General features: G+C 55.1%; 12 protein-coding genes across 12 annotated transcripts; 7 read left to right on the top strand and 5 right to left on the bottom strand.

Moving 5' to 3' along the window:
• The first annotated feature begins 84 nt into the window (after positions 1–84).
• On the top strand, positions 85–1,661 carry BJX67DRAFT_339909 (splicing regulator NSRP1-like domain-containing protein). The gene has a single exon (XM_071027720.1). It carries the CDS (start codon positions 138–140, stop codon positions 1,539–1,541), a length of 1,404 nt encoding a protein of 467 aa, XP_070891578.1. The 5' UTR covers positions 85–137; the 3' UTR covers positions 1,542–1,661.
• BJX67DRAFT_339907 (Zn(2+) transporter ZRT3) lies at positions 1,656–3,533 on the bottom strand. Its single transcript, XM_071027719.1, has 3 exons — positions 3,302–3,533; positions 3,121–3,251; positions 1,656–3,056 (listed from the first exon to the last, which is right to left on the bottom strand). Exons 1-3 carry the CDS (start codon positions 3,354–3,356, stop codon positions 1,866–1,868), a joined length of 1,377 nt encoding a protein of 458 aa, XP_070891577.1. The 5' UTR covers positions 3,357–3,533; the 3' UTR covers positions 1,656–1,865.
• Positions 3,534–3,967: 434 nt separating this feature from the next.
• BJX67DRAFT_339904 (uncharacterized protein) lies at positions 3,968–4,393 on the top strand. Its single transcript, XM_071027718.1, has one exon. The coding sequence runs from the start codon at positions 4,156–4,158 to the stop codon at positions 4,381–4,383; it is 228 nt and encodes a 75-aa protein (XP_070891576.1). The 5' UTR covers positions 3,968–4,155; the 3' UTR covers positions 4,384–4,393.
• A 499-nt stretch (positions 4,394–4,892) lies between these two features.
• BJX67DRAFT_339903 (ankyrin repeat domain-containing protein) lies at positions 4,893–7,291 on the top strand. The gene has a single exon (XM_071027717.1). It carries the CDS (start codon positions 5,043–5,045, stop codon positions 7,083–7,085), a length of 2,043 nt encoding a protein of 680 aa, XP_070891575.1. The 5' UTR covers positions 4,893–5,042; the 3' UTR covers positions 7,086–7,291.
• A 1,531-nt stretch (positions 7,292–8,822) lies between these two features.
• Positions 8,823–9,632, top strand: BJX67DRAFT_376401 (cell wall mannoprotein 1 family protein; the record flags this gene model as incomplete). The annotated part of the gene is made up of 1 exon (XM_071031867.1): positions 8,823–9,632. The coding sequence occupies one exon, from the start codon at positions 8,823–8,825 to the stop codon at positions 9,630–9,632; it is 810 nt and encodes a 269-aa protein (XP_070891574.1).
• A 667-nt stretch (positions 9,633–10,299) lies between these two features.
• BJX67DRAFT_376400 (Zn(II)2Cys6 transcription factor) lies at positions 10,300–12,187 on the top strand (the record flags this gene model as incomplete). The annotated part of the gene is made up of 3 exons (XM_071031866.1): positions 10,300–11,022; positions 11,080–11,223; positions 11,282–12,187. 3 exons carry the CDS (start codon positions 10,300–10,302, stop codon positions 12,185–12,187), a joined length of 1,773 nt encoding a protein of 590 aa, XP_070891573.1.
• A 697-nt stretch (positions 12,188–12,884) lies between these two features.
• Positions 12,885–14,381, top strand: BJX67DRAFT_369211 (CRAL-TRIO domain-containing protein; the record flags this gene model as incomplete). The annotated part of the gene is made up of 2 exons (XM_071030731.1): positions 12,885–13,718; positions 13,776–14,381. The coding sequence occupies 2 exons, from the start codon at positions 12,885–12,887 to the stop codon at positions 14,379–14,381; spliced, it is 1,440 nt and encodes a 479-aa protein (XP_070891572.1).
• Positions 14,382–14,655: 274 nt separating this feature from the next.
• BJX67DRAFT_376398 (uncharacterized protein) lies at positions 14,656–17,477 on the bottom strand (the record flags this gene model as incomplete). The annotated part of the gene is made up of 2 exons (XM_071031865.1): positions 14,656–17,005; positions 17,062–17,477. 2 exons carry the CDS (start codon positions 17,475–17,477, stop codon positions 14,656–14,658), a joined length of 2,766 nt encoding a protein of 921 aa, XP_070891571.1.
• Positions 17,478–17,929: 452 nt separating this feature from the next.
• Positions 17,930–19,070, bottom strand: BJX67DRAFT_339897 (uncharacterized protein). The gene is made up of 2 exons (XM_071027716.1): positions 18,793–19,070; positions 17,930–18,734 (listed from the first exon to the last, which is right to left on the bottom strand). The coding sequence occupies exon 2, from the start codon at positions 18,692–18,694 to the stop codon at positions 17,981–17,983; it is 714 nt and encodes a 237-aa protein (XP_070891570.1). The 5' UTR covers positions 18,695–18,734; positions 18,793–19,070; the 3' UTR covers positions 17,930–17,980.
• A 746-nt stretch (positions 19,071–19,816) lies between these two features.
• BJX67DRAFT_376396 (uncharacterized protein) lies at positions 19,817–20,221 on the bottom strand (the record flags this gene model as incomplete). Its single annotated transcript, XM_071031864.1, has 1 exon — positions 19,817–20,221. The coding sequence occupies one exon, from the start codon at positions 20,219–20,221 to the stop codon at positions 19,817–19,819; it is 405 nt and encodes a 134-aa protein (XP_070891569.1).
• Positions 20,222–20,508: 287 nt separating this feature from the next.
• Positions 20,509–22,411, top strand: BJX67DRAFT_339892 (uncharacterized protein). Its single transcript, XM_071027715.1, has one exon. It carries the CDS (start codon positions 20,578–20,580, stop codon positions 22,264–22,266), a length of 1,689 nt encoding a protein of 562 aa, XP_070891568.1. The 5' UTR covers positions 20,509–20,577; the 3' UTR covers positions 22,267–22,411.
• A 127-nt stretch (positions 22,412–22,538) lies between these two features.
• Positions 22,539–23,207, bottom strand: BJX67DRAFT_376394 (GNAT family N-acetyltransferase; the record flags this gene model as incomplete). The annotated part of the gene is made up of 1 exon (XM_071031863.1): positions 22,539–23,207. The coding sequence occupies one exon, from the start codon at positions 23,205–23,207 to the stop codon at positions 22,539–22,541; it is 669 nt and encodes a 222-aa protein (XP_070891567.1).
• Positions 23,208–27,376: the final 4,169 nt, after the last annotated feature.

Here is a 27,376-nt window from a genome sequence, read left to right as displayed (position 1 = left end):
CACGTGCTGATAAGATCACGTGGAGACTGGCTGCCCCGTCGCCCACCGCAGCAAAGCTCAAACGTACCGTCCTCAAAGCTCACATTTCAACTCGAGCTATTATACCGGAAGGCCGATAAATTGAGGAGAAGAGAATAATGCCCCCGCCAAAACTCTCCTACGGCCTGAACCTCGCAAAGAAACCGAACCCGCTCGGCGGAACGAGCCAGAAGCGCAAGAAAGGCGTTTTTGACGCCGACTCGGACGACGATGAGCACGGGGGCGGTGCAGGGAATGAGACTGAGATCTCGACATTAGGGGGCGTTGGCGAAGAGCAAGATCATCCAGCTGCGGGGACGAATTCGAAATCCACACGGCTCGACTCCGATTCCGACGATCGCCCTACGAAGCGCAAGGCTATTCCGCTGGGTCAGGGCGCGAAGCCGAAGATCAAGCCGTTGAGTAAGGCGTCTATATTTGCGGATGATGACGATGAGGATGAGAAAGACAATAATACAAAGGGGAATAAGAATGCACCAGTGGAATCACTAGATGGGGCGAATGGAGGAGCGAAGTATGGACTGAATCTAAACGGCGCCCCGGCCCCATCGAACCGAGAGTACACGAATCTCTCCGCAATGCGCAGTAACAAGAAACACGCCTCAGAAGCACAGGATCTCGACCCCTCGATATACTCCTACGACGCCGTCTACGAGAGTTTACACGCGAAGCCGGTAAAGAAGAACGGGGAGACCGACGGAGAAGGGAATAACGTACCGCGATACATGACGTCCCTGTTACGGAGCGCGGAGATCCGAAAGCGGGACCAACTACGTGCACGGGATAGATTGTTAGCTAAGGAGCGGGAAGCCGAGGGCGATGAGTTCGCGGATAAGGAGAAATTCGTGACGTCGGCCTATAAGGCTCAGCAGGAGGAACTGCGGCGTGTGGAGGAGGAGGAGAAGGCGCGGGAAGCAGCGGAGGAGGAGCGGAGGAGGAAGAATGGCGGGTCTGGAATGGTGGGCTTCTATCGGGACTTGTTGAGTAGGGGAGAGGAGCAGCATGAGGCTGTTATGAAGGCCGCGGATGAGGCGGCGAAGAAGGTCCAGGAAGGTGGGGAAGTGCCGCCGACGGAAGAGGAGGAGAAGAAGACGGAGGCACAAATAGCGGCGGAATTGAACGCACGGGGCGCCCATATTGCTGTCAACGACGATGGGCAGGTCGTTGACAAGAGGCAATTACTGTCGGCAGGGTTGAACGTAGCGCCAAAACCGAAGGCTGCTCCTTCTACCGCCGGAAAGCCTGGCACTGGCGTTCCTTCCACAGCGAAGCACCAACCTGTACGCACTGGTGGACGCGCGGGTCAGCGTGCCCGTCAGACTGAAATGATCGCGGCACAGCTAGAGGAGCAAGAGCGACAACGCGAGGAGGCGGAGGCAGCGAAGCAGAAGGAGATTGCGGAGCGCAGTCGGAGCCAGAAATCGGCTACGGAGGTATCGAGCGCACGCGAGCGGTACTTGGCTCGCAAGAAGGAGCGAGAGGCGGCTGCGAAGGGCTCGTAACACGCTTCTTTGTCTTTTTCGTCCTGACTGGGACCTGTTGTAGTATACTGGACTGCATAGGCGTTGGCGGTGATTTGCACATACTGGATAAAAGCGAATATCTTATCTCCGTGATCTTGATTAACAGTTATATTGAGGCCAAGCCTGCCGTAAGCTATGTAAGCAGTGGATTGTATAGACACAATCCAGTCATAAGCATGGTGCCGTCACTCGTTGCAAAGTCTAAACCTAAGGATAACTCCAGAGAAAGATGCATCACGCTGCGTAGCTTTTCAAATACCCACCTGAAACCGAGAAACAAAAATAGAACGCCGTTATCCTGCCTCAAGCCGTCAAGGCGAAACTCAGGCCCATTAGGCCCATCCCTCCAATAGCAAAACCAATGGCCAAGTTCCGCTGATGCGTCAAGACTAAGCCTTCGGTGAAGAGCTGCAAGCCGACGGAGGTCATAACGCCGGCGGTAACAGCAAACATACATCCATAAACAGCCCACGATGTCTCGGTTTGGCCGTCACCAGCCCCGCTTCCCGCTTTCCCGGCACCCCAGATCCACAATGCTGCCAGTCCCGCGCCGGCAGGTTGGCTAATTCCGCCGAGAAGGCTGGACCAGAACATAGCCCAGCCGCGAGAGTTTATCGCGAGATAAAGAGGTAGCGCCATGGCGAAGCCTTCACTGAGGTTGTGGATAAAAAGAGCTAGGAATACGGTCATTCCTAGCGTCGGACTCGCATGGTTGGTGGCGTACGTAATGAAGCCTTCGGGTAGCTTATGTAGAGCAATAGCTACTGAGGTTTGAAGGCCAATGGAAAGGAATGCGTTTTGAGGGACGTGATGATGGTGTTGAGAGCCGGGTAGGGGTTGTTTGGATTGCTCCTCGAGCTCTGGTGACAAACAAGGACCGTCCAGCAGATCGGTTTGTGAGGAGGAGCTGGATATGTCGGGTGAGTGACCGGGCGCGGGGATGTCTGTGTCGGAAGCATCGTCCGTTGTAATTGCTGGCCGAACAAGCACCTTCGTGCATTCATCGCCGCAGGCCTGCGAAAAGCCGTAGCAAGGGCCATTCTCATCGCAGTGAGATTTCGGACCCCCAATAAAACCACTCAAACGACGCCCTAGGCGGACCCGCCACGGTTCTGGACCCTTACAGGAAGCCCCATTCAAATGGCGCTCCGTCACCGGCAGTCCAGTTACTGCCGGCGTGGACTTGTGGGATCGAGGTAAGAGGGGAGTGCGCTCAGAGAATCGGTTGGGTTTGTGAGAGGTCAAGGGAGCATGCGTGGTGTGCCCGCTCTCGAGATCGGCGCGATCGCGGGGTGGCGATTGCCCGTGGGTATGGGCACAATCCACCACATGAGACGGAAGGAACTTGTGTAGAAGGGCAGAAAGAGATCGAATTCCGATCACACCGGCGATGAAGAGGCCGACAAGAGCGTATGAAGAATGTGAGGGGGACCAGCCAGCTTTCTCGAGGTATTCGCGGGCAGATGGGAGCATGCTGTACAGCGAGGTGAAAAGCTGGGTCATGTCAGTCCGGCAAGTCATGAAGTCATCAAAAGACAGAAATGGGGTATATCCTCACAATTACACCCGCGCTCAGGCAGAGAGACGCTGATAAGAAGCCATTGCTGTGGGCGATCTGGAAGTCGCTTTGCGGAGAGAAGCGGCGGACGAGAAGATCGACGCAGATGACGGACGACCCCAGGACGCAGGCTGAACATCGTCAGCTTCCCCGTGTGTCATTTCAGAATCAAGGAACTCACCTGCGCCAGAGACGGCGCTCATCACCCAGCCCCGAAGGTCGTTGGAGGCAGCCATGGAGTCGATTGGGGATTTGGGGCGAAAGGAAGTGGGAGAGCAGATCCCACGCTCGAGAGATGACGGCGATCTTAGATAATCACCGAAGTGTCGGTTCTGTCGGTTCAATCCAAGGCGTCGAAGTAGACACTCAGTGTCTTCGATAATAATGGGTTTGGCTGCCCCCGTGGGGTGTCTGACACTTATAAGACTACGAGCAGGACTAAGTGAGGACCCTGGGGATTAACCTTGTGCACCATGGGGAGATCTTCGCGGCCCGGCCTCGGCTGGCTCCTCCCAGGGCCCTCTCTTTGTACCTGGTCTATCTTTGTCTGATTATTGTCTAGATATCGTTGATACTGCTTTCCTGTCAAAGAAGCTCTTGAAAGAAGAAGAGGATCTCCAACCTCTGACAATCCTTGACCAGTCATTCCAGTCAGATTTCAAAGCAAGCGGTCGGGGTCCTGTTCCAGGCGGATATTTTACGGACCTCTGACGCATCATCTGCCCTCATCGACTTGTCTGGAGAGAACACTGCAATTGCATTGGCTTTGCATTGTCTCCTTACCGTCAACATTTTCTTCATGATTTACAACTTACCGTTGGCTCGCCGGAAGAGGAGCTATTCGAAGAAAAAAAAAAAAAAAAAAACTCGCCTGTGACTGTTATCGAGCCTGCCTCCTGCTTGGATGACCTTGTGCCTGCCACGACGGTTAGCAAGCAAAAAGAGCAGGAATAGTGGACACGAGAAGAGCTAGAAAACCTGAGTGCGGCGTAGAGACAAAAACCGGGCTTCAATCCCGAAAGTAACATTGAGACCATGATTGAGTATATTGCCTGTCTGGGGTTCCGGCTCTTGGAGACACAAGATCCACGACTTTGGCCGACAGTAGTTCACTTGCTTTTGTTGCTGAGTACGATTGAGATGTTGTTTAGTTTTCGTCCGGAGTGGGTGGCAGCCCTTGTCGACACACCAAATCCATTTTGGCCGTTTTTTGGGGACCCGGCGCGGTACTTCTATGTCAGTGCGGGAGGCAGACAGATATAGAGCGACGACTGGAAGGAAGAATATTACGCGCAGCAGGTTGGACATGACGAAATTGCTGCTGAGCATGCGCGGACACTGAATGGTTTGTGGATCGAGATGGGTAAGCGACAGTACCCTCCTAACCAGCTCCCTCACATCTGACCGGGATAGACAAAGGACGGTGGGCGAAAGAGAGGCTCCCGGGTATCAAATGTTTGCGCAGAAAGTGAACTATTTTGCCGGGTCATGTTGCGTTTACTAGGGTTGAGGGGAGATTCCTAGCGGGATGCTGAGTGGATATACTTTGATATTCTCTTCTCTCTTCCTGGTCTGGGAGCCTCCAACGAGGAGTGTAACCAGAATTATAGAGCTTACCTGTATAATTTGAAGATACCGAGACAGTCTTCTGATGGAATTATGCACGCATCCGCTGTGGTAGGACAGAGTCGTGCCTTTCCGCCTGGCATAAAAAGCGCCAACGCCGCGTCCAATTCTGGACTTGGCATCCTTCGCTCACTTCCATCATGGCTGCTGCTTGTGCGTTGTTCGATCTCCCGGAAGAGCTCGTGCTAGAGATCATTAAATATGTCGAGTCGGCGGACCTGTTGTCGTTTGTCAGGACGTCGAAAACATCTCTTCGAATCTCGCTACAGGCCCTCTACACATTGGCCCCTGCCGACATGCGCCGTGTGCTGAGGTGGGCCTGCAGAAAGAACCAAACCCAAGCGCTCATCTATCTATTTCAATTCAACTCACTTACTTTTGCAAAGAACATAGACTTGGGGGCTGAGGCTCTATATTACGCCTGCATCAAGGGAGAAACATCACTGGCGGCCAGCTTACTCGATGCTGGGGTTTCGCCCAACCCCCCAGTTACCAGGGGTCACTCGTTTCTGCCTCTGGAAGTGGCGGTGATGCACAACCAAACGAAGGTTGTAGAGATACTCACAGCCGCGGGAGCAAAACTGGGATCATCCGACTTTATCGCCAACTTTTCCATCCTTTGCAGAGGGAAACCTGACCGCCTCGCTACCGCTCAGATCCTGGTCAAGCATGAGCTGGACATCAACCAGGTCGACCAGAATGGGAACAACTTCCTTCATCACGCCTGTCGGAGGGCTGCCTCGGCGGCTACTACCTTGAATGCTGAACTTCTTCTGGATTTGGGGCTGGATGTGAATCAGCCGAATGATAACGGGGAAACGCCACTCATCTTGGCTGCGCGGGCTAATTCCCCCAGCCTGATTAACTTTTTGCTGTCTCGGGGTGCTGATGTGAACGCTGTCAGTCCCGATGGACAGTCACCACTGCTCGCTTCCTTGGAAGATACACATGGAGACCCGTATGAGACTGTCAGGTGTCTGTTACACGCAGGAGCTACCATCACCAAGGATTCAGGCTTGGAACTTGTACGCCGTGCTTTTGCCAACACCTGGCCACTTAGTCTTGCGCAGGTCCTTCAGGCCTGGAAGTCTCAGCTCTCCAGTCTCCACTGCTCGGACCCCAATATTCTATTCTGTGCTGCAGCCGCGGTGGGAGATATTCACCTGCTCCGCGACCTGTTACAGCTCGACGAGGTGGATCCAAACTGCGAGGTTGAGAGTAGGACTGCGCTCGTTGCGGCAGCCGAGGCTGGAAAGGACGACGCCATTGAGTTTCTTATCCCGCACGTTTCGAACTACGATAATAACTCCCAAGGGGGCCGTACCGCGTTGCACATTGCCATCCGTCGAGGGACAGAGCAAACCGTTCGTCTTCTGTTGCCACATACTACGACCACGAGACTAGATGGTATATCCTTGCGATCGTTGCTTCTTAACGCGGTCGATTGCCAGTCGGCTACTGTAGTCAGCTTGCTCCTGGACAAGATATGGAGTCCTGCTCAGGAAAGCTCACAATCGGTTCCAGAAGAGGCCACCGATACGCCTTCATCCAAGAGTGGGTTGGAGGATGCCCCTGTGATACTTCTTCCTGCCTTGCGATTTGCGGTAGGAAGGGGAAAGCTCGAAATAGTACGCGTGCTCCTACGACGCAGCAATATATTCGAATCGGAGCGCAAAACCTCCCGGCTCTTGACCACCGCAATAACCGCAAGGCAGGAGGAGATTGCCCTCGAGCTGCTGAAATGGGGCGTATCACCCGAGAAAGAAGAAGGCATGGACTCGACGCCGTTGATGATGGCCGCCGAAGTTGGCCTCGTCAGGCTCGTGCGGGCATTACTCGACAAGAACGTAGATCCGCATTACAAGTCAGCGCTCCAAGAGACCGCCATGACCCTAGCCGTCCACGCCAACCACCCGGACGTCGTCCGCTGCCTCCTCGCGGCAGACGCAAGCCCCCACGAGCTGGTCCATGTGCGCCACGAATCCGAGCTGGACTACCACCGACACCAGGATAATCTCTTCATCCACGCCGTCAAGAAGGGCTACGTGGATATCGTGCGAGCGCTCGCGCCGTTCTTCGATGTCAACGAGCTAACAGTCCACGAGCGTCACACCGCATTGCATCTGGCCATTAGCCAGGGCCACGTCGAGGTTGTGCGTGCCTTGCTTGCGACGGGGCGGGTTCGGCTCGCGCGCAGGAGTAGGAGCGGCAAAACGGCCTTGGACTATGCCAAGGACTCGCGGTTTCGGTTTCCCAGGGATATACTTGAGAAGTTGTCCGCTCGCAAGTCGGGCGCTGCGATACACCCGCCTTATTCTTCCCGTCTTACTGGTCTGTAATCTGACTGATTCTTTATGCAGGTTCTTGTGTGACTGATGGAGTTCTGTTGTTTGGAGATATATGGTTTTCTCTGTGTGATCTGTGCGTTTGACTGACAATATGGTTGGCCCTGCAGTAGGATACAGGATATACGATATAGAGATAGGACTGACTGACCTGTTGTTACCACTTCCCAAAGTGAATAACCTCCCCAGATATAAATGCACTACAGCTAGAAAAGCCCAGAAAGTGTAGAAACTAACCCTCAAACACGAGGCTTGCTTCCCTCTACAGCTACGAAAGAAGAAATGGCCAGGGCCGTATGTGGAAGCTTGTATGAGATTACTGAGCTATGATAAACGCAAACTCTCCTAACTAAAAGAAGCATAAGTTAAGACATCCTCGGAAGACTCCATGTCCACGGACAGCCAAGCCCTGACCTGTATGACCCGTCCTCCAGCATGTTATACCGCAATGGTCCAGTTGTATAGTGATATATAAGAGAAGCGAAGCGAAGAGAAGACAACAGATACTTTCTGCTCGAAACCAATCGTATCTACTTTATATCATTGCATCCTGAAACTGGGTTTCCCCTGAGGAGTGCCAGGAACTCAAGTTCGGCACATGGTGCGTCGCAGCATTGCATGTCCATTCAAGGCTTGCGGGTGCGTCCCCCGGCCCGTAGTGTGGTGTGTTAATGCAGGTGCAGGTGAGGTGCCAAAAATACCCTGCCAAATATAGAACACGGCATGCATACCCGTGGACATAGCCGGCGTACAGATAATAAATAGTTAACAAGGGAGTGCCAGACGGGAGAGACCTCGAGTTACTTCCCCCTCCTCCCTCCCCCAGGAGCCCGGGCCCTGACAATCCCGATATGGAACCCCAGAGGGTGTCCTGAAACTCACCCGCCGAATCCTCGTCATTGCACCCGTCTATGACGGATGCATGTCTCAGCGTGAGCGCACGAGTGAAACAGTACATGTACCGAGATCGGAGTCAACACCCCGCCCCATACTGTAACTACGAGCATCGAATAACGCGTCCCGGGACGACCCCGTCCTGTCCTGTCCTGTCCGGGGGGCCCACTTACACTTACTCAACCGGGGCCAAAACCGCAGAGAGCGCAACTAATTATTTAGGAGATCACGGCCGAAAGCTGATGCTGACGCCACCAGGACTCGGACCAGGTGCGTCTAGATCGAGATTGGGATTGGCCTTGGGGCCCTGCGGCGGCCCTGCGGCCCTGTGACATTGCATGGCCTGGTATATCACAGGGGGCCACCGAGAAACGAGGTGAACTCCCAGCCTCGCGGCTGCAGGCCTGGGGTGGAAAGACGCGCCAGCAGCCAGCGGGACTTGTGCTAGGGAAGGAAGAGACGATGAGCATGGAGATCTTGAGGGCGTGCTTGTCTGGGGAAATGAAGATGCGATGAGATCCCCCTCCCAGGATCTTGTTCCGAGGCTGGAGGGCTTAAACGAGTCCGTGCCGGTGCAAGGCAGCGATCACGAAACTCGTTGTTACTCGCTAGTTTCAGGCGGTGCTGATCGTAATTGCTGATCGTGGCAGGGGAATCTGCTCATTTCGGCTTTGGCTTTGGGGGGTGTCCATGTGGATGGGGCGATTTTGCTATAAGTACATGCCCCCCCCCCAATCCCGAGCCCTACTTCGCCCTACAATCCTGCTTGTTTTCTGACAGAACTTTTCCAAGAGTTATCTGCTTTCAATCTTCTCATCGCAGCAGCAGCTCGTCACGATGAAGTTCTCCGGCTTGCTTTCCCTCTCCCTCGTCGCCGGGGCCGTCTCGGCCTCCCCCTCACTCATGAAGCGCGCCGACGCCACCGACGTGATCGCCCAGATCAGCGACAAGGTCTCGACGCTCGACTCCGCAATCACCTCGTGGACGGGCGGCGACTACTCAAAGGTGAAGGCGGCCTCGGACTCGCTCATCTCGACAATCAACGACGGCGCCTCGACCGTCTCGAGCGGCCCGGACCTCTCCAACGCCGACGCCCTGGCCCTGACGGGCCCCGTCCAGGACCTCACCGACCAGGTCGAGACCACGATTCAGCACCTGATCTCCAAGAAGGAGCAGGCGGTCTCCGAGGGCGCCGGCGGCACCGTCAAGACCGCCCTGAACGACCAGTACGACGCTGCTCAGAAGCTCGCTGACGCCATCACCAGCAAGGTCCCCGACGCCCTGACCGACATTGCCAATGAGCTCTCTGCTGGGATCTCCGCGGCCATCCAGAAGGGTATTGACGCGTACAAGGATGTCCCTGAGGGTGGCGATGGCGGCTCTGATGGCGGCGACGGCGGTGCTCCCGCTCCCACCTCCACTGGAACTGGAACTGAGCCTGAGCCCACTGCCACTGCCACCGAGACTGCCACCGAGACTGAGGCTCCTGAGCCCACGGAAACCTCGTCGACTCCCGTCATCCCGACTTCCGAACCTACCGGCTCCCCGACTCCTGCTCCTCCGGTCTTCACTGGCGCCGCTGGAAAGGTGGGCTTCAGCATGGCTGGCAACATCCTTGCTGCCGCTGCTGTGGCTGTTGCCTTGTAAGGGACGGTATAGAGAGTGTACGATCTGCGAGGGCGGGATTGATGTTGTGAAGGGTGTGCTGTGTCAAGTTAACTTTCTTTGAACCTCAGCCGCATGTTGCGGCTGTAGAGTGAGTTTGAATAAGATTAGTGCATAATTCGAGATCTTGGATCGAGTAACAGTGTAAAATGGTAGAGTGACAGCAGTTGGACGAGAAGAGCTTTAGCGAGACCAAGTTCGGGATCGAAAGAGGGGATTGGGACAGAAGTCCACGGGTTTCAGTTTATATTGTGAAGCTTGAGACAATCCGCGAAGTCGACAGCGACCAGGAGGAGACAGCCGAGATTCGGCTCCCAGCTCCAGATCTGTTGGCGGGGGAGTCGAGAACTGTGGGCTGCGGGGGGAATCTCCTCGACTCCAAGGCATTGTTATTGGCGACGAGAGCATCGAACCTTTCCAGATTAGGCCTGGATAGCGAGGGGTCCCTGGGGGGGGGAGGCCTCCAGCAGCACACGACGAATTATTTCGACAGGGGAAAAAGCGCACTGGCCACGGGCACCGTTCGACCCCAGTCTCCTGTTCCCACATGCCCCATACCTACAGCCCTCCTCAGAGAAGAATTCCCCTGTTCAGACACGTCCGCGTGCAAATTAATCCGTACTGCACTACTTGACTTCGCTTCCTCTCGATGGTTTACTGCGGCAAGCCGAGCGGCGGCTGCCACGCCTGCCGGGCGCGCAAGATCTGGTGCGACCAGGCCCGGCCGGCGTGCTCGCAGTGTACGGCGGGAGACAGAGTGTGTCCTGGATACCGCGACACGCTGTCTCTGATGTTCCGAGACGAAAGCCAGCGGGTCATCCAGAAGGCGACGAAGCGGAGTGCTGCAGGTGCCAGAACACAAGGTCCACCACCGCCGCGGAGGTCTTCGCGAGCGGCCGCTTCTTCACACAGCAGCGAGGCAACGCCCGCGACGCCCGCGACGCCTGCGGGGAAATCGCTTTCCTGGTCGCCTGGAACGGAGTCGTCCGAGGACAACAGCAGCAGCAGCAGCAGCAGCAGCAGCAGCAGCCACAGCCCGGCTCTGCAGCCGTCGTACCAACCGACACAGGCGGAAGCGATCAGTTGGTTCCTGCGACATAGCGCGTGGCCCGGGGCGCTGTTCGTGATAGACTTCGACCCGGAGATCCTGGCGCAGACGAACATGCCGCTGAGCGAGCAGGCTCGCATAGCGGGGATCGTGTCCCTGGGGACGGCGATGCTGGCGCGGGTCCGGCAGTCTGCGCCGCTGCGGGAGACCGCGTCGCAGGAGTACAGCCGGGCGCTGGGGCTGCTCACACGAGCGGTCTCGAATGAGCAGCAGTCGAGGGCGAATGCGACGCTCTCGGCTGTGCTGTTGCTTGCGCTTTTCGAGGTGCGTTGGCCGCGTCTACCTAGGTATACTCCTGTCGTCAGGTCTGATGCATTCTAGGTCGTTACGAGTCGGGACTTGGGCACGATGGAGAAATGGACGAGCCATATCTATGGTGCTTCTGCGTTGCTCGAGCTGCGCGGGCAGCAGGAGCTGCAGGATGCAGAGGCGCTCAAGCTGTTTATCCAGTTGCGGTTCCAGATTGTGAGTTTCTATCACCGAACCAATCGGCCTCGGAGGGAACTAACGAGAGGTTCTCTAGATTATAAGCTGCGTCCAGCGAGGACTGCGCGTCCCACGGTCGCTTCTCGAGTGCAACAAGCTCGCCATGTACCTCCGGCCGCAGATGGAGGCGCACTGCGACCGCGTCATCTACATCATCGGGCAATTGGCCAACCTCCGCGCAGACATCTTCGGCGGCATCCTGACAGACACGAGGGAGATCCTCTCCAGAGCGTATTCCATGGAAGCAGACCTGATCGCCTGGATTGCCGTGGCCCCGTCCCAGTTCCTCTACACTACAATCGAACACCCGGCCCCAAACTACTGGATGGGCACCTCCGCCCACCAACCCCCGCTCTACAACAACCGCTACCACCTCTACCACGACCTCTGGGTCTGCCACACATGGAACCAGTACCGCTGCGCGCGGATCATGCTCTGCGAGATCATCCTCAGCTGCCTGCGCCAGCTCTTCCGCCCCTCGTCCGAGGGCAGTTACTCCTACTCCTACTACTCCAAGGACCTACAGCGCCAGATCGTCTCCCTCCGCCGCACCTCGCGCGACCTCGCGCAGGACATCTGCGCCAGCGCCCCGTACCACTTCGGCGCGGACAGCCTCAACGGCGCCGGCGAGCACCGCGGGATCCCGGCCTCGCAAACCTACATTGGCGGGATGCTGCTCCTCATGCCGCTGGCGATCGTCGCGGGCACGGAGGGCAAGGCCCACCCGATCCGACGGTGGGTGGTGGAGTGTCTGAAGGTGATCGGGCACGGGATGGGGATCGACCAGGCGTTTGCGATCATTGAGATGCTGGACATCGAGGCGGGGCTGTTTGAGGACCTGGATGAGACGGCGGAGGGAGGGTTTGTGTTTCTGGACACGGACAGGGCGAGGCATAATCGCATTCTCGTGGGGGCGTGGAGTTCCATGGGTAGGGGTCAATGAAAATGATTTGCATGGGAGGGTGCATCGGCGTTGGAAATTAATATTGAGCGTGTCATACAACATCCAGTTTTTAAGAATTATTATTTTTTTATTTCGAATTTTCATGATGTTCAGGGCTCAATCTCTGGGGTCCGAGTCCCAGCCTCAACGGGCCGAGGCTGGGGCTCTGTGACGCACAGGCTGACTTTGGGGCTGGAGATTGGAGACTGGAGAACTCTGGAGAACTCCGGAGTTCCCAGAATTCCCCACGCGCACGGGTCTTCTTTTCTTGTCTGATTCGAGTCTTGTGTGAGACTCTGAGACAGACTCGGTCGCGATGAAGCAGAGTTCACAAGAAGACAGGGAGTCTATTCAGCTCAATCATCCACTCAGTCCTCTTCTCTTGTTCCTGTCCCTGTCTCCTCTCCTCTTCTCTTCTCTCCTCTGATTCTCATCCTCATTGACGAAATCCTGGATGAGCTTGACGGTTCCACCTCGGAGGTGTCTGTGAAAGGCAAAGGTTGCGGGGGGGGAAGGCCGAGGCTGCAGCTGGAGGTGGCGTCGGAGATTTCATGTGGAACCAGCCACGCGCGGGTCAGGAACACACTTTAAAGTGTTTAAAAGAGTGTATAATTCCCTCTTGATGATTATTGATCTCGTTCATTCCTCTCCTCTTCGTCTTCAATACCCCCTACCCCATACCCCCTACCTTGTCAGCATGGCAGTCCTCCCCACAACCGGCTACGTGGGCAACCTCACGCCCACCGAGGAAGCCAAACTGCGCGACTTCTGGACCCTCCTCTTCACCACCGTCGCCTCGCTCCTCTCCACCGTCTACGACGTGCCCCTCCCCGAAGGCGGGCCCACCACTTTGTTCAAGCTGCTCGCCAACGTCGGCGAGCCCACCGCAAACGGCATCCTCGCCGCCCTCCGCGGCGAAGCCGCCTCCTCCCCCGCCGTCGCGAACGGCGCAACCGCCTCCGCAAAGGCCCTGCTCTCCGAGCTGTCCCGCGAAAAAGTCACCCGCCCGCAGCTGGACCGGCTCTTCGCGGACCTCCGCAAGGCCGGCGTGCACGACGCCGAGCTCAAAGCCATGGAGAAGATCCTGGTCAAGATGAGCCCCGTGGAGATGTGCGTTGCGCTGCTGAAGATGGTGAAGCAGGAGCACCCGGACACGCTGCTTTTGCGGTTCCTGCGCGCCCGGAAGTGGGATATCCCGCGGGCGTTTGGGATGATGGCGAATGCGATCTTGTGGCGGAAGAGTTTCGAGGTGGACGAGGATGTTGTCCCGCGCGGGGAGTTGGATGCGTGGCGGCGGTCGAGGGACGAGGGGCTCAGCGAGGCGGAGCGCAAGGAGGGGAAGGACTTTATTATGCAGCTGGAGATGGGGAAGAGTTATTTGCATGGACTGGATCGGGAGGGAAGGCCGGTGAATATTGTGCGCGTGCGGCTGCATAAGCCGGGGGCGCAGAGCCAGGCGGCGCTGGAGCGGTATATCGTGCATGTTATCGAGTCGACGCGCATTCTGGTTGCGCCGCCGGTTGAGACGGGGGTGCGTCTCTCAACCCTGAATGTGATTGTGAATGTGAACTGTACTGACTGCGTGTAGACCATCCTCTTCGACATGACGGGCTTCTCGCTCTCGAACATGGAGTACTCCCCCGTCAAGTTCATCATCCAGTGCTTCGAGGCAAACTACCCCGAGTCCCTCGGCCGACTACTCATCCACAACGCCCCGTGGATCTTCTCCGGCATCTGGAAGATCATCCACGGCTGGATGGACCCCGTCGTCGCCTCGAAGGTGCAATTCACCAAGAGCATCGACGACCTCGACAAGTTCATCCCGCGCGCCAAAATCCCCAAGGAGCTCGGCGGCGACGAGGACTTCGAGTACAGCTACCTCGAGCCCAAGGACGACGAGAACGCCACGATGCAGGACAGCGAGGCCCGCGACACGATCATGATCGAGCGCATGATGATCGGCCTGAAGCTTGTTGCTGCGACGGCCGCGTGGATATCCGCTGCCTCGCCCTCGTCCAAGTCGACAGAGGGCGAGGAGAAGGAGAAGGCTGTGGAGGAAGCGAAGAAGCACCGCGACGAGGTGATCAAGGAGTTCCAGGCGAACTACTGGAAGCTGGATCCGTATGTGCGGGCGCGGGCGCTGATTGACCGCACGGGGGCGATTGCGCCGGATGGGACGGTGAATGATTATTAGGATTCTGTCAAGGTTTACTTCTTCGTGTTTCTTCTTTCATATTTCTTCTTTCTTGCGTCGACTGGTTCGAGTTCGAGTGTACGTGTGTCTCTGCATCCTTTGCACAACAGTAGAGGTATTTGCCTGAATAGACCTGGAATGTGATTTGAATGCTCAGACCAGGCCATAAGCCACTCAGGTGACTGCCTCGAGATTTTTAAACGGTGGAGAACTATTCTAGTTACTCTTACTATTTTTAAAGATGCGTTCTAAAGGAAACCTTATTCTATTAACCCTAGTCCTTGGATCGTAACCGATGGATCCATGCCCGCATTGGGGACTTTTTCCTGGGCTCCAGCGGGCGTGGGTCGGGTGCTGGTAGTACATCATGATGAGCGCTTTTGCGCTTCGTGTTTACGGCGTTCTCAAACTCGTCTGCGTGAGCTGGGAAGAGGTTCTGAATTTTGTTGATCGCTGGTCGCGAGTCCCCGAAATCCGACCAGCGAACGTTTGGGTCCGCACCATTTCTTAGGAATAGCTTCAACACATCGCAGATGTATTCTTGCTGGGCATGGACGGTCGAGGAACAAGCTCTCTGGGCTGCTTTGACACATAAAATCCAGGCCGTCTCACTTCCTACCGGTACATTTGCGTGCAGGTCTTTCTGCTCGAGAAGGAATTGCAGGATCTCAATCCCTCCGTGTCGTTGACCTTGCGCATTCGGTGCGGATCTTCCTGCAACAACGCCATGATAGGCGTATAATAGGTATAGAGGACCGCTTGTTCCGTTCAAAAGCTTCGGCTCCCGGTCGAGCCTGCCTCGTAGGTAAAGCAAAAGCCCCCCCTCAACAGAGAATCCAATGAAATTCCTGTCGGAAATGTGACGAATTGAGTCGCGGAGATCCACGGCCCTTCCTATCCAACCCGGGTGTAGCAACTCGTAAGATTGTTTCTTCCAAACGCGTTGGAGTTCATCCAGAAGGTTAAACTCATTGACCATCTCATGATGTGGCCTGTTCTCTCGGATGTGCTTCGTTTCGAATTTCAATGCGTATTCCATCATTTGCCTGCCAATTTCAAGATTCAATTTCATTTCGCCTGGTGGAAGTGTCTTGGACAAGGCAAGAATCATTCGACACAATGACAGGCAAGGCTCGAAGCTGGCTCTCATCTGTGGCTTCAGTATGTCGTCGATAGCCGTGGTTTCCAGGAAGAAATCTCGCACGGTCCGGTGGAGAAAGTCAACCTGGTATCGTTTGAACAACACTTGGTACTGATCTTTCTTTGTTTCAAGAAGGTCTCGGCAGCGAGCATTGATGCGTTTCTTCATATTCTCTGAGATTTGGTCGATATCCTCCGCTGACATTTCCGCGAGCCTGGCGTTCAAGGCATATTCTTTATCAATCTCCTCCTGTTCAAGGAAATAAAATGCTAGGGCCGGAAGTGGCCGGCCTGCCTCTATCATGACGAGGAAAATCTTGGCCGTCTGTTCGCGATAGACCTTGTCAACATTCGAGAGAATGCGCTTGAAAAACTCCTCCAGGTCGTCCGGTAAAGAGTCAAGCCTGCGTCGCATATCTCTGATATCATCCCCCTCCTCCAGCCCTCTTAACAGGGAATCAACGACGAGGTAAACCCAAAGACACACGCCACGCGCTCTGCTAGCTATTTGGATCACAATCTGGCGCTGCTCCTCGGGGTCATGGCCCCCACTTAACAATGCGCTGTTAAGCTTGTCCTCGACATACTTCTGAATATCTCCCTTGGTAAGTGTTTCCAACTTCAATTGCGGAACCCTGCCTTCAAATGCATTGATAAAGACGTTCCAGGGCCGACTTGAGATGCAAAGTTTAATGGACGGAGAGACGGCGACATCCTTCATAAGCTGCACAAGCGCTCGTTGATCACCGGGAAACTCGTCCATCCCATCCACGAAGAAGCAGAAGCATGTATGCAACAACGTCTCCTTGGCGACGGCATCCAAGGTCCGCTTGAGCTCACCATACTGCCAGCTGTCAGGGTAAGAACCCCCCTGTGCATCCCATCGATCCGGACACACGACTGAAATCAGGCCCGGGTACTTTCTTAGCACCTGAAACAAAATAGTCCGGAGAAGGCCCTCCTGCGAGCGCTGTAGAGGGGTGCCTGCGGCCCAAAAGAAGTAGCTCGCCATCGACAATTGGCGGTCTCCAGCCCACTCCTCCAACGCTACTCGAGTGCGGTCGATATTGACCAGATATTTCATCAGCGTGGACTTGCCACTTCCAGCTTTGCCCTCAATCCAATAAATTCCATTCCTGCTCTTCAGCCACTCCATGAACTCGGTCTCAGGATCCTCGAAGATCCACTGGAACGTCTCTTCGTGCTCTTTCTTGATGTTGCTGTATCTCCAGTCTATTGCGTCGAAAGTCAGGCTCTGGAGTATCTTCTGCTGTTTTTCCAAGGACGATCCGCTCCTGGACAGGTCTGCTAGTTTATCGCCCACGGTGGTTAGTGGCAGACTGGAATCGTCCTCTGGGCGTCGTTTGAGCGCGTCAAGTATCTCTAACCGTAGTGTGTTAATGGTATTCGCGGTGTTCATTTCCAACCGTGTAGTTCTCTCAATAAGACGGTTAATGTACACCATGGTTGAGGATTGTTGCGAACTATTTGATGTCAGCAGGGAAACCCCATTGAAAGCTGGGCTACGTTGATCGCTAACCTGAGGGTCGTGATAAGATGTGTGCTAATTTGCGCCTGAAGCTTTTGGAGTCTCATCTCCAGGTCTTGAATCTCCTTTTCCTTCCGCACAAGGCTCACGGCCTGCTTGAAGCTCGCCCATCGTCCGCCGGGCTCAGGATGCCGTGCTTTCAAGTCTTCGATAATCCGGATGAGTTCATCGGCGACCCCGCAGCACGCTCGCCGAAGTTCATTCAAGGTACTGTCCCTGGCAGGATCCTGCTCCAGGTTATGTACCAGAGCCTTCAGATCCTTGGCAATCGTCACAAGCTCATTTTCTTGGTCGCCGACGCTGTGCGGGGAGTTTGCGATTTTGCGCGCCTTGGAAAATAGTTTGCTGCCGAAGTCAACGAGCTGAATGATACTGCACGCTAGTCCCAGGGAAGCAAGCTCGGCCATGGTCCACGGTGAAAGGTTGAAGGTTGAGGAATGGCTTTGCTGAATGTTCCTGCTGAGGTGGGGTTGACGACCGTCAGAACGGGCCGAAGCGCAAGGCTTTGACGCAGCTGCGGGTGCATCTGTACTTGACAGATCCTCACGTCGACTCTTTCCCAGCTTTATCTGGTAGAAACAGAGAAATGGAACTCTTTGCTCGCAGCAGCTTTCCATCTAGCCCATGGAAAGACAAGGCACTTGCCTGTTGTACAAAAAAAAAATTTCGAATCGAACAGACGACCAAAGAGCCATACAAAACTGATAAAGCGCTAGACTATTATCCATAAAGTCCTAGACATTCCCTATACCCTGATGAAGCCTTCGTATAGTGCACTGTACCATTACAATAAGAATGAACAAGAGAGGACAGTAGCTATGTTTAAGAAAACATAGTAGACGATCCCCAAGGAAATTAATAGAGATATTTTGAGTCCCTGGTATGTGGGAGAGTGGCTCAATTTGTTCGCTTATTCATACAACCAATCACCAGGAAGGCTCTCGCGAATGGAACATAATGCTTCGCGGGTACGGGTTCGGACCCTGAGATCAACGCCCGTGTAGCAAAGAAGCAGGTCAGGTCCAGTAAACCAGCGCACACCAAAAGGGGTATAACTATCGTTTCCCTCAAAAGACGGAAGCTCTGAGTACAGTTGTTCAACCAGTGCAAGGTCCTTATCATCGCTATCGCGGTATTCTGTCGGCATCCTGTTGTCATATAACGATTCCCATAGGATAAGATCGAGACACGCAAGGGAGAATCGTCCGAGCCAGAGTTCCCATTCCCCCATTACATTACCCACCTCACACCAGGAGTGATATACAGGAGGATCCGGATGTTGCAGGTCTGCGAGCCGAATTCCCCAGAGAGCAGCGCCTTGGTTCTCGTGCCGAAATATCAACGCATTATGGTCAATGTAAAGAGCCGTTGGTTCCAACAAATACTCTTGATTGCGAGTCAGATCTGAACGGCAACCAAATAGTGCATAAGCCTCCTTTAATGCTGCAGGCAGTGAGATCCCGAGGCGCTCCTCCGTTGCTGATAGAACCGATTCGCTGTATCCATCAGCCTCCTCGAGAGGGGTTACCCAGGAGGAAGCGAAATTGCGAATGAAATTCCAGGTCTCGTGCCGGCCACGAACCGCGAGAGGAATCTGCTCGCAGAGGTCGAGGCTAGTACTCATTTTCCGCTTCAAATTGGAAGATGGCCCTTGAAAGTAACAACTTAGTATTAGTTAGGGTTGCACGAGACAGAAGGTTTAATCGAGAGTAATTCGCATACCTACCACCAATCCAATTCCAAAGCCAGTAAACTGCAGAAGTGAGAGTGCTGCAGGGTAGGTGGGAATTCGGTTGAAGGGGGAAGGTAGTGATGACCTCGTGGGGTTGAATTGGTCTTGCATCCGCTAGTGTGCTCCAAGCGGGTTGTATGTACCATTACCATCCACGGAAAGATTGGCAGGATGTCGGGCGGTCTCCACAGAGTCACCGTCAATAATGGGCGACTTTATTGTGATAAAGCCATAGCATCTACTTGAATCGTACCGAATAGTGGTAGTGATATAAGAAATGGTTGGCCGGATTGGACCTGCTTATCCGATCCCCGATCAATTTAGTTATCCATAAGCTTTCCCCGCTCGTATTAATTATATTCGCGGGTTGTTCCAGTCAACGAACAATAATCAATCTGGTCTTGCTTCAACATTACTCAAGTAACGTGCTAGAGAGTATAATGCTGTTTGAGAGGTTATTGTCTGTTTTATCCGTCAGACTACAGAACATACCATCTCGTATACATTCATGAATCTGGATGGGACAATATCTCTAGTTTCAGCAGGATTAAGATATATTACATGTTCAGACAATTTCTATTCCTCACGAATAAGACTCCCTATCAAGCTCTTCATCCGTGCATTCACCAGACCCTTCTCCCCTAGAGCCAACTCGTAGCCCAATCTATCTCATAAACTCCGCGTTTCCCACCCTGAGCATTAAAAATATCCCCTAAAATCGCGCCCCGCCAGTACGTCATCCCAGCCCTTCCAGAGGAGTGACCGTTTGCCGCTGAATCTCATTCAGAGACTCACCTGGCCCTCCATCCTCATCTTCAGGTCTAGGACCAGTGGCCAGATCCAACACAACTTCCGCTAGGGACGAGTCCTAGTGTGTACACCTGCGCTTTGGTCTGCACTTCTCGTCTCATGATAGTAAAGTAAGCACTTCTCAGTGCAGTACATTTGTATATGACGAACCCATTCACGAAACAGAGCTCGCTAGCATTAGTACGGAGGATTATGACAGGGAGTCTACAGATATGGTCGAAGAACTTCCTGTGTATGGTCCCAAATCTTTGACGTCGCCTTCTCTCGAAGCACTGGCATGACCTTTGCATTCGGAGTACAGTCGCATTTGTAATTGACGAGAAACAGTCCATTCGCAGGCTTGCCCAGAGAATTTATCCGAGGTTTCCCCTTCCATGGGACGCCACGACCACCAAACGCAGCGCTCGTACTTTGGAACAAATACCTCTGGCCAGACACCTCGTCGCGAATCGAAAAGAGGCCAACGAGGGGCCCGAGGACAAGCCGGATGAATCCCGCCATGACCGGACCTCGTGAACCCATTCTGAGATTTCCTGTGTCGACCCACCCGGGCCAGGAGTGGATGAAGGTCACCTTGGGATTGTCGTTGGCAAGCTTCTCTAACGTCATCGTGTTCTTTAACAAACCCTTCTTGTTCATCAAGTATAGTTAGCTACATCCTGTAAATAGCATTGACGTTCTCACTTACCCATCATGGGGAGCAGGCTCATAATATTTAAACCTAGTCTTGGCAACCCCGGGTCGACCCGCGGGTCAACCCGCCGGTTACCGGTCGGATTTACCAACTCTAATTGTCACCAGGTGAAATAGCGGATATTGCTTACCTAGGTAACCATTATTAGATAATGTAAAGAAGTGGCGTGCTCCAACGCCGTGAATCTCCTCATCTTCCCCGCAACAATCCCAGCTGCCAGAGTATCAACACAAGGCATGACATACCCGGACCAGTCTCTCTCAACTTCACCATGACAACAGACTACCCCTACGACCTGGGGTCGTTCGGTCGCCCCATCACAACCACCAGCGACGCCGCCCAAACCTGGTTCAACCGCGGCCTCACCTGGGCCTACACCTTCAACCACAAGGAAGCAGCCACCTGCTTCGAGCACGCCATCGCGCACGACCCCTCCTGCGCAATCGCACACTGGGGGCTCGCCTATGCCCTGGGGCCGAACTTCAACTTCGCCTGGGACTTCTTCGGTGCCGACCTCGCCGAGGCCGTGCGCCGCACGTACCACGCCGCGCAGACCGCGCAGGCTCTCGCCGCAACGGGGACCGTGACGCCAGTCGAGCAGGCGCTTATCCAGGCGATCCAGGCGCGCTTCGTGAGCGAGCATCCCGCGGAGCTGACGCAGTATCATGCGCAGGACCGGGCGTACGCGGCCGCGATGGAGGCCGTGTATGCCGCGTTTGGAGACGACGACCTCGACGTCGCGGCGCTGTACGCCGACTCCATTATGAGTCTGACACCGTGGAAGCTCTGGGATTTGAAGACGGGGCAGCCGAACCCGGGCACGCGCACGCTAGATGCGAAGAACGTGCTGGAGAAGGCGTTGAAACAGAAAAATGCCTCGCGACACCCGGGCCTGCTGCACTACTATATCCATCTGATTGAGATGTCGCCGACACCCGAACTGGGGCTTGTTGCGGCCGACCACCTGCGCGGGCTTGTCCCGGACTCCGGCCATGCGAACCACATGCCGTCGCATCTGGATGTGCTCGTTGGCGACTATCGCGCGGCCATCCGCGCGAACCAGCGCGCCACCGTCGCAGACGAGAAGTACCTGCTGCGCGAGGGCGCCATGAACTTCTACTCCAACTACCGCATGCACAACTACCACACCCTCATCTACGCGGCCATGTTCGCCGGCCAGAAGCAGGTCGCCCTCGACGCCGTCGACCGCATGGAAGCCACCCTCCCCAGGGAACTCCTCCTCGCCATGCCCGACTTCATCGAGGTCTACTTCTCCGTCCGCGCCCACGTCATGGTCCGCTTTGGGATGTGGGACGAGATCATCAACAACCTCCCCCTCCCCCTTCCGGAGGATCAAACGCTGTACTGCGTAACCACAGCCCTAACCCTCTACGCAAAGGGCATCGCCCACGCAGCAACAGGGAACATCCCCGAAGCAGAGCACCACAGAACCCTCTACCAGGACGCTGTCACCCGCGTCCCAGACTCCCGCCTCGACTTCCCGAACAAATGCATCGACATCCTCTCCGTCTCAACCGCCATGCTCGACGGCGAAATCGCCTACCGCGCCGGGGAGTACGAGTCCGCCTTCGCGTCCCTCCGCCGCGCAGTGGCCCTCGATGATGCCCTGGGCTACTCCGAGCCCTGGAGCTGGATGCAGCCCGCGCGTCATGCACTCGCCGCCCTACTCCTCGAGCAGGGCCACCTCGAGGAGGCGGCGGCCGTGTATCGAGCGGACCTGGGGCTTGACGAGGGCGTTATCCGGGCGCGGCGGCATTTTAATAACGTGTGGGCGCTGCATGGGTACCATGAGTGTTTGGTACGGCTGGGAAGGACGGACGAGGCCGCGGTTGTTGGGGCGCAGCTGGCGGTTGCCGTGGCAGTTGCGGATGTCCCTGTTACGTCGTCGTGTTTTTGTCGGACGGCTGTTGATGCGTGTTGCAGTAAACCTTCTTGCTGATACTGGACAATTTCTTAACCATGGATGCATCTGGCTGGTATTAATAAGGGGGGTTGAGCGACGGGACTAGATGGCCAGGCCTCTCATTACCTGTCAGTAGCATTAATGACTATCGATAACCCTAACTCATATTCTCAACACCCCAAGCAGCTCTTCCACCCTCCATCGACCCAAACCATAAAACTCCTCCTCCCCTCCATCGTAACAAATCCATCCCTAACCTTCTCCGCCCTAGTCTTAAATCAACTCCATAAATAATCGTCAGCAACCCATCAATTAGCAAGACTCCGCGCCCTCAGCCGCGCCCACTCCCCCTCCAGAATCCCCAACGAGACAACATCATGCCACTCCCTCCCGTGCCAAACTGCCTCCCTCTCCCTCCCCTCCTCCACAAACCCAACCTTCCGATACAGCCCCAGCGCCCCCTCATTAAACGCACACACCTGAATCCCCACCCGGTGCAGCCCCGCAATCTCAAACGCCCAGTCCAGCGCCCAGTTGATCGCCTCCCCGCCGTATCCCTTGCCCCGGGCCTCGGCGATCAGCGAGATCCCCATGACCGCGTTGCGGTGGTGCGCCGTGAGACTGCCCAGTGGGTTGGAGAGGGAGAGGCGGCCGATAGGCTGTCCTGCTCCCCCTCCTCCCGCTCTTCCTCTTTCTTTCTTTGTGTCTTGAGAAGAAGATTCCTCAGTATCAGGCTCAGTCTCAGGCAGACAGATCATGACGCTGAGCAGGCGCTCCTGGTGGATGGCCAGGAACTCGGCGGCGCTCTTTTGGGTCCGTGGTCGCGGGAGGATCGTGCTGCTGAAGAAGTGCATGGCTGGATCGTTGAGGTGCGTGTGGAAGAAGGATTTGTCGGCGTCGGAGTCTTCGATTGCGCGGTAGACGAGGCGCTGTGAGCGGAAGGGGTCGCGGGGGTCGCGACTTTGGTCGAGGGGCATTTTGCTGCGGTAGCTGAGTAGCAAAGGTGGAGGTGAAACTAAGATTTTTGACTGAGAATTCATGGAGGTTTTAACGTAACTCTTAAGTATAGTTAGTAAGCTGTGATAGGGCTGATGACTCACTGTATACTTAATTGCGTTTCTATAGGCGTGACCCGACTCGACTGCATGAGGTCGTATTCGCTAAATTTCTTCCCGGTGCGGGTGAGAAGGATCCAAGCAGACGCTGATCGTCTCCACAGGGTTTGTCCTGGAAAAATGTCGAACTCGAAAGCTCGTTGATGATAATCTGTATAAAACGAAGAACAGATGCGTGGCCATCTCTCAATACCGCAGACTATCGATGCCTCCTCCAGAAACCTTGTGGCCTCAGGCACAGCTCCACTTAACCCTAAGAACCATCCTTGTCAGCGAAACGAACGCCCGAGTTGTACTTGAGAATCAACACAGAAGATGAAAGTGTCATTTTTTGTTCAAAGGACCGCCACGGACTTCATCAATTTCATTGAACTATTGAACTAACTGAGAGACTTGAAACTAATCTTAAAGTACTAACTGGATTGTGGTAAGACAAAACCTTGGGATACTCCAGCATCTTCATCAATTGCCATCCAACATTCGAGCTGAGATCCTGAAATCAGCCTAGTTCTTCTTTCCCTTCTTCTTCTTCTTCGACTTCTTCTTCTTCGCCTTGGGCGCTTGTTCAGTCTGAGCCTCGTCCTTCGCATCAGTCTCCTCAGGTTCGACCTCCTCATCCTTCCTAGCCTTCTCATCCTTCTCCTTCCCAGCCTCCCCAATCTCCTCAGTCACCTCCTTCGCAGCCTTCTCAGCCTTAGTCGCACAATCCTCATCCTCCAGCTCAATCATGAGGACCTTCTTGACAGCCCCAACCTGCCGCACCACCAGCGCCGCCTTCTTCGGATTTCGCTTCGCGAACGTCTTCGTCGCCGGATCCGTGGGCCTCAATATCTCCTCGTCCTTCAGCTCCCCAAAGAGACTGCCCTTCCTAAATGTGTTTATGTACCACTCGTCACGGCGCCCGCCCACGTTCTTCCCCTCCCACCCGCCGCTCTCCTCCTTGGACTTGTAAAAGTCATCGACGACGCCGAGAAAACAGTCGAGGAAGTCTTTCTCTGGATCGCCGCATGAGGTTGAGGATTCGTCCTTGGTGGACCGGGACTGGGGCTTCTTCTTTGCCTTCTTCTTCTTCTTCTTCTTATTCTTGTTCTTCTTGTTTTTCGTCTTCTTGCTGCTGCCGTCAGCGCTTTCGGTCTGGCTTTCGCGCATCTTGTTCTCGCGGTGCTCGGTACGCGCGCAGGATTCGCAGTTCTCCTGCGAACACCACTCGCTAATCGGTTTCTCTTTGTTAATGTCCAGCTTCGGCGGGACGGGATCGAGTCCCTCGCGGACTTCGCAGGTCGACTCCTTTTCGCGGTCCCCCTTCTTACCTCTGCCTCTGTCTCGTTCTCCATCCTTGCAACAATCCGCACATATCTGATCAGCAGTACACACATACCGCGAAACACGGATATACTCGCCCGGATCGGCCCCAATCATGAAAAGGATCTGCATCGAGTCCCTCCCGCTGCGGTAGATATCCAACGCCTCGGTAAGAGTACTCAGCCCCCTCAGCGTGCCCCCAAACCCCGGCATCAGCGTCGGGTTCACGTACCAGTTGCGCAGCTGACGGGTCAGCTCGCCCCCAGGACCCTGCAGCATAAGCGCGAGCTTCCTGGCGCGGCTGAGGAAGCAATGCGCGCGCGCAAGGTCGGAGTGGTGGCCCGCGATGAGCGCACACTTCATGAAGATCATGACGAAGCGATAATCCTGGATGAAGAGCCTATTGAGTGCGAGGATGGTGTCGTGTGCGATCTTGAAGGCCTGCGCCGGGCGGTCGGCCACGACGAACCGGTCGTTCAGCGCGTCCGCGAGATCGTCGTACTCGGTGAAGGCGCGCTCGTAGCTCCGGTGTCGCAGCGAGCAGACCCGGCACACGCACCGGAACCCGAACCGCCGGAGGAGCTCTTTGCGGCGCATCTGGACGTTCCCGCGCACCGGCATGTATGAGATGCAAATTTCCACGCCTGCTCTGATGTCCACGCACGCGCGGACGGTGGCAAGCCCGAGACGCGGCCTCTTGTCGTAGCGGATGGTCCCGTCCGCGTCGACGGGATAGAGGCTCTGGAAGTTCAGGACGCAGTTCGGGACGCAGGAGTGATTGATCGACGCCAGGTTGAGGCCAATTGCGCCGCCCTGTTTCCCAGCCCACGCCACGGGCAGATGATGAGCCTCCCAGATCCCACCCATCGTCCCGAAAAACTCCTCATTCGTCCCAGATAGCAGCAGGAACTCCCTGAGCCAGCCGTACCCGTACGCCATGCCCTTGCGCTTCAACATGTCGTTCGCCTCCTGGATCGTCTGCACGCCCACCTTCTCATCCGACCACACGGTGAGCAGGGCGTCGGCGAAGATAATCGACCCCGCACGGATATCCTGCGTCGCAACGAGGCCCTCGCCCAGCTCCTTGCTCAGGAACTGGCGCCTGAATGCGGACGGGCCCAGGATTTCCTCCCCTTTCTGGGGGACGGGCAGGTCGTCGAGATTCGGCTCGCGGTCTGTGGCACCGTCGCCTGTGGCGGTTGTTTGGGCTTCTTTGAGGGAGGACATGAGGACTGATTCTGGGGTTTGTGGTTGTGTTTCGGCTTGTAGTTGTAAATGTGGTTGTGTTGTTGGTTCTGGGGTTTGAGGTTTTGGGATCTCGCTCTCCGGGTGTGGCTCTACGAGCACCTCGGACGGAGACAAGCGTGGAGAAGACGAAGAAGACGGAGACGGAGACCGGGAAGAAGACAAAGATGTAGATGTAGATGGAGGAGCAGGCAAAGCCAGAGGCAGAGGCTTGATCAGAGGAATGGGAAACGGAAAAGAGACAGAGACAGAGCGAGGAGTCGAGACAGAAGAAGCAGATACAGAAGCAGAAAACGAAGCACGAACAGAAACGGGCGCAGGAACAGCAAGACGAGAAGGAGACGGTGAATGCATAGGTGAAACAGGAAGAGAAAGCGAAGGCGAAGGTGAGGGAGAAGGCAGAATCAGCACCTCGTCGTCGTCCTCATCTTCTTCACCAGCAGCAGCAGTGTGAATCAAGTCGTGTTTGTGTTTCTCGTCCTCCACGGCACCTGGCGACGCGGACGACTCAGGCGCAGACGCGTTGTCGCCATTTTCATTCTCATATCTGCTCTCAGCGCCAATCCCCTCATTTGCCTCATTCGGTGACGTCTCCTTCACTGGCTGAGGCCGGAACTGCGGCTGGGACTGGGACTGGGACTGGAGGTAAAGAGGGACGCCAGAGTCAGAGTCAGGGTCGGTAGCATCGTCAGTCTCATCCTCATTCTCATTCACAGAGTCACCCCCATCTGCGCTCTCGTACTCGCTCCCACCTTCACTCTCGTTGTCGCTCTCGCCCTGGCCTTCAGTGCTGCTCACATATTCAGAGTCCGAGTCAGAACCAGGGTCGGACGAGTCGGACGAGGACTCAGGCTCAGGCTGAGGCTCAGGGGGAATAAATTTACGCCCTATAAACAAGAAAAAAGAACGTGATTAGCACAGCTTTCCAAAAAGATTTATGAATGTCTTTATTCAATGAGATTGCTGTTAAGCGTGGTGAGGAACACTCACGTGACATCAAGAAACCTAACAGCCTTTGCATCATGGTGATTGACGGTCCAGGTACCCTGGTTAATGTTCTTGCTCATAAAGGGTTTTTTTTTTTCTTTTTCTTTTTATGTACTCTGGTGGATAATGAGATGGTAATCCAGAAGATCCAATTTGCTTGTATTTGTGGCCAAGTGGGAGCGATCTCGATGGGCTAGGGTGAGAGAAGCTAAGCGGATGATGTTGACGATAGAGAAAGTATGGGAGATCAGGAGAAGACGTTTGTAAAGATGAACAAGGGAAAGGATTTGAGCTATCCCTTCGCAGATATCGTGTGGTATTCCGTAAAAAGGAGGGAGGTCGAAGGTTGGATGGAACGGAGGGGAAGGAGAGGAAGGAGGTTGGAGAAGAGAAACTCGAGGACGCAAGGTAGGACAGGTCAACAGTTCAAGAAGGAAATCGTGAGAAAACTCCTTCTGTGAAGCTGTGTTCTCGGCGTTGATAACAATATTCGTGAA

Source organism: Aspergillus lucknowensis (assembly GCF_044049455.1).
Source record: "Aspergillus lucknowensis strain CBS 449.75 chromosome Unknown BJX67scaffold_1, whole genome shotgun sequence".
In the NCBI taxonomy this organism is placed as follows: Eukaryota; Fungi; Ascomycota; class Eurotiomycetes; order Eurotiales; family Aspergillaceae; genus Aspergillus; species Aspergillus lucknowensis.
This window is presented reverse-complemented; position numbering and strand designations above follow the sequence as displayed.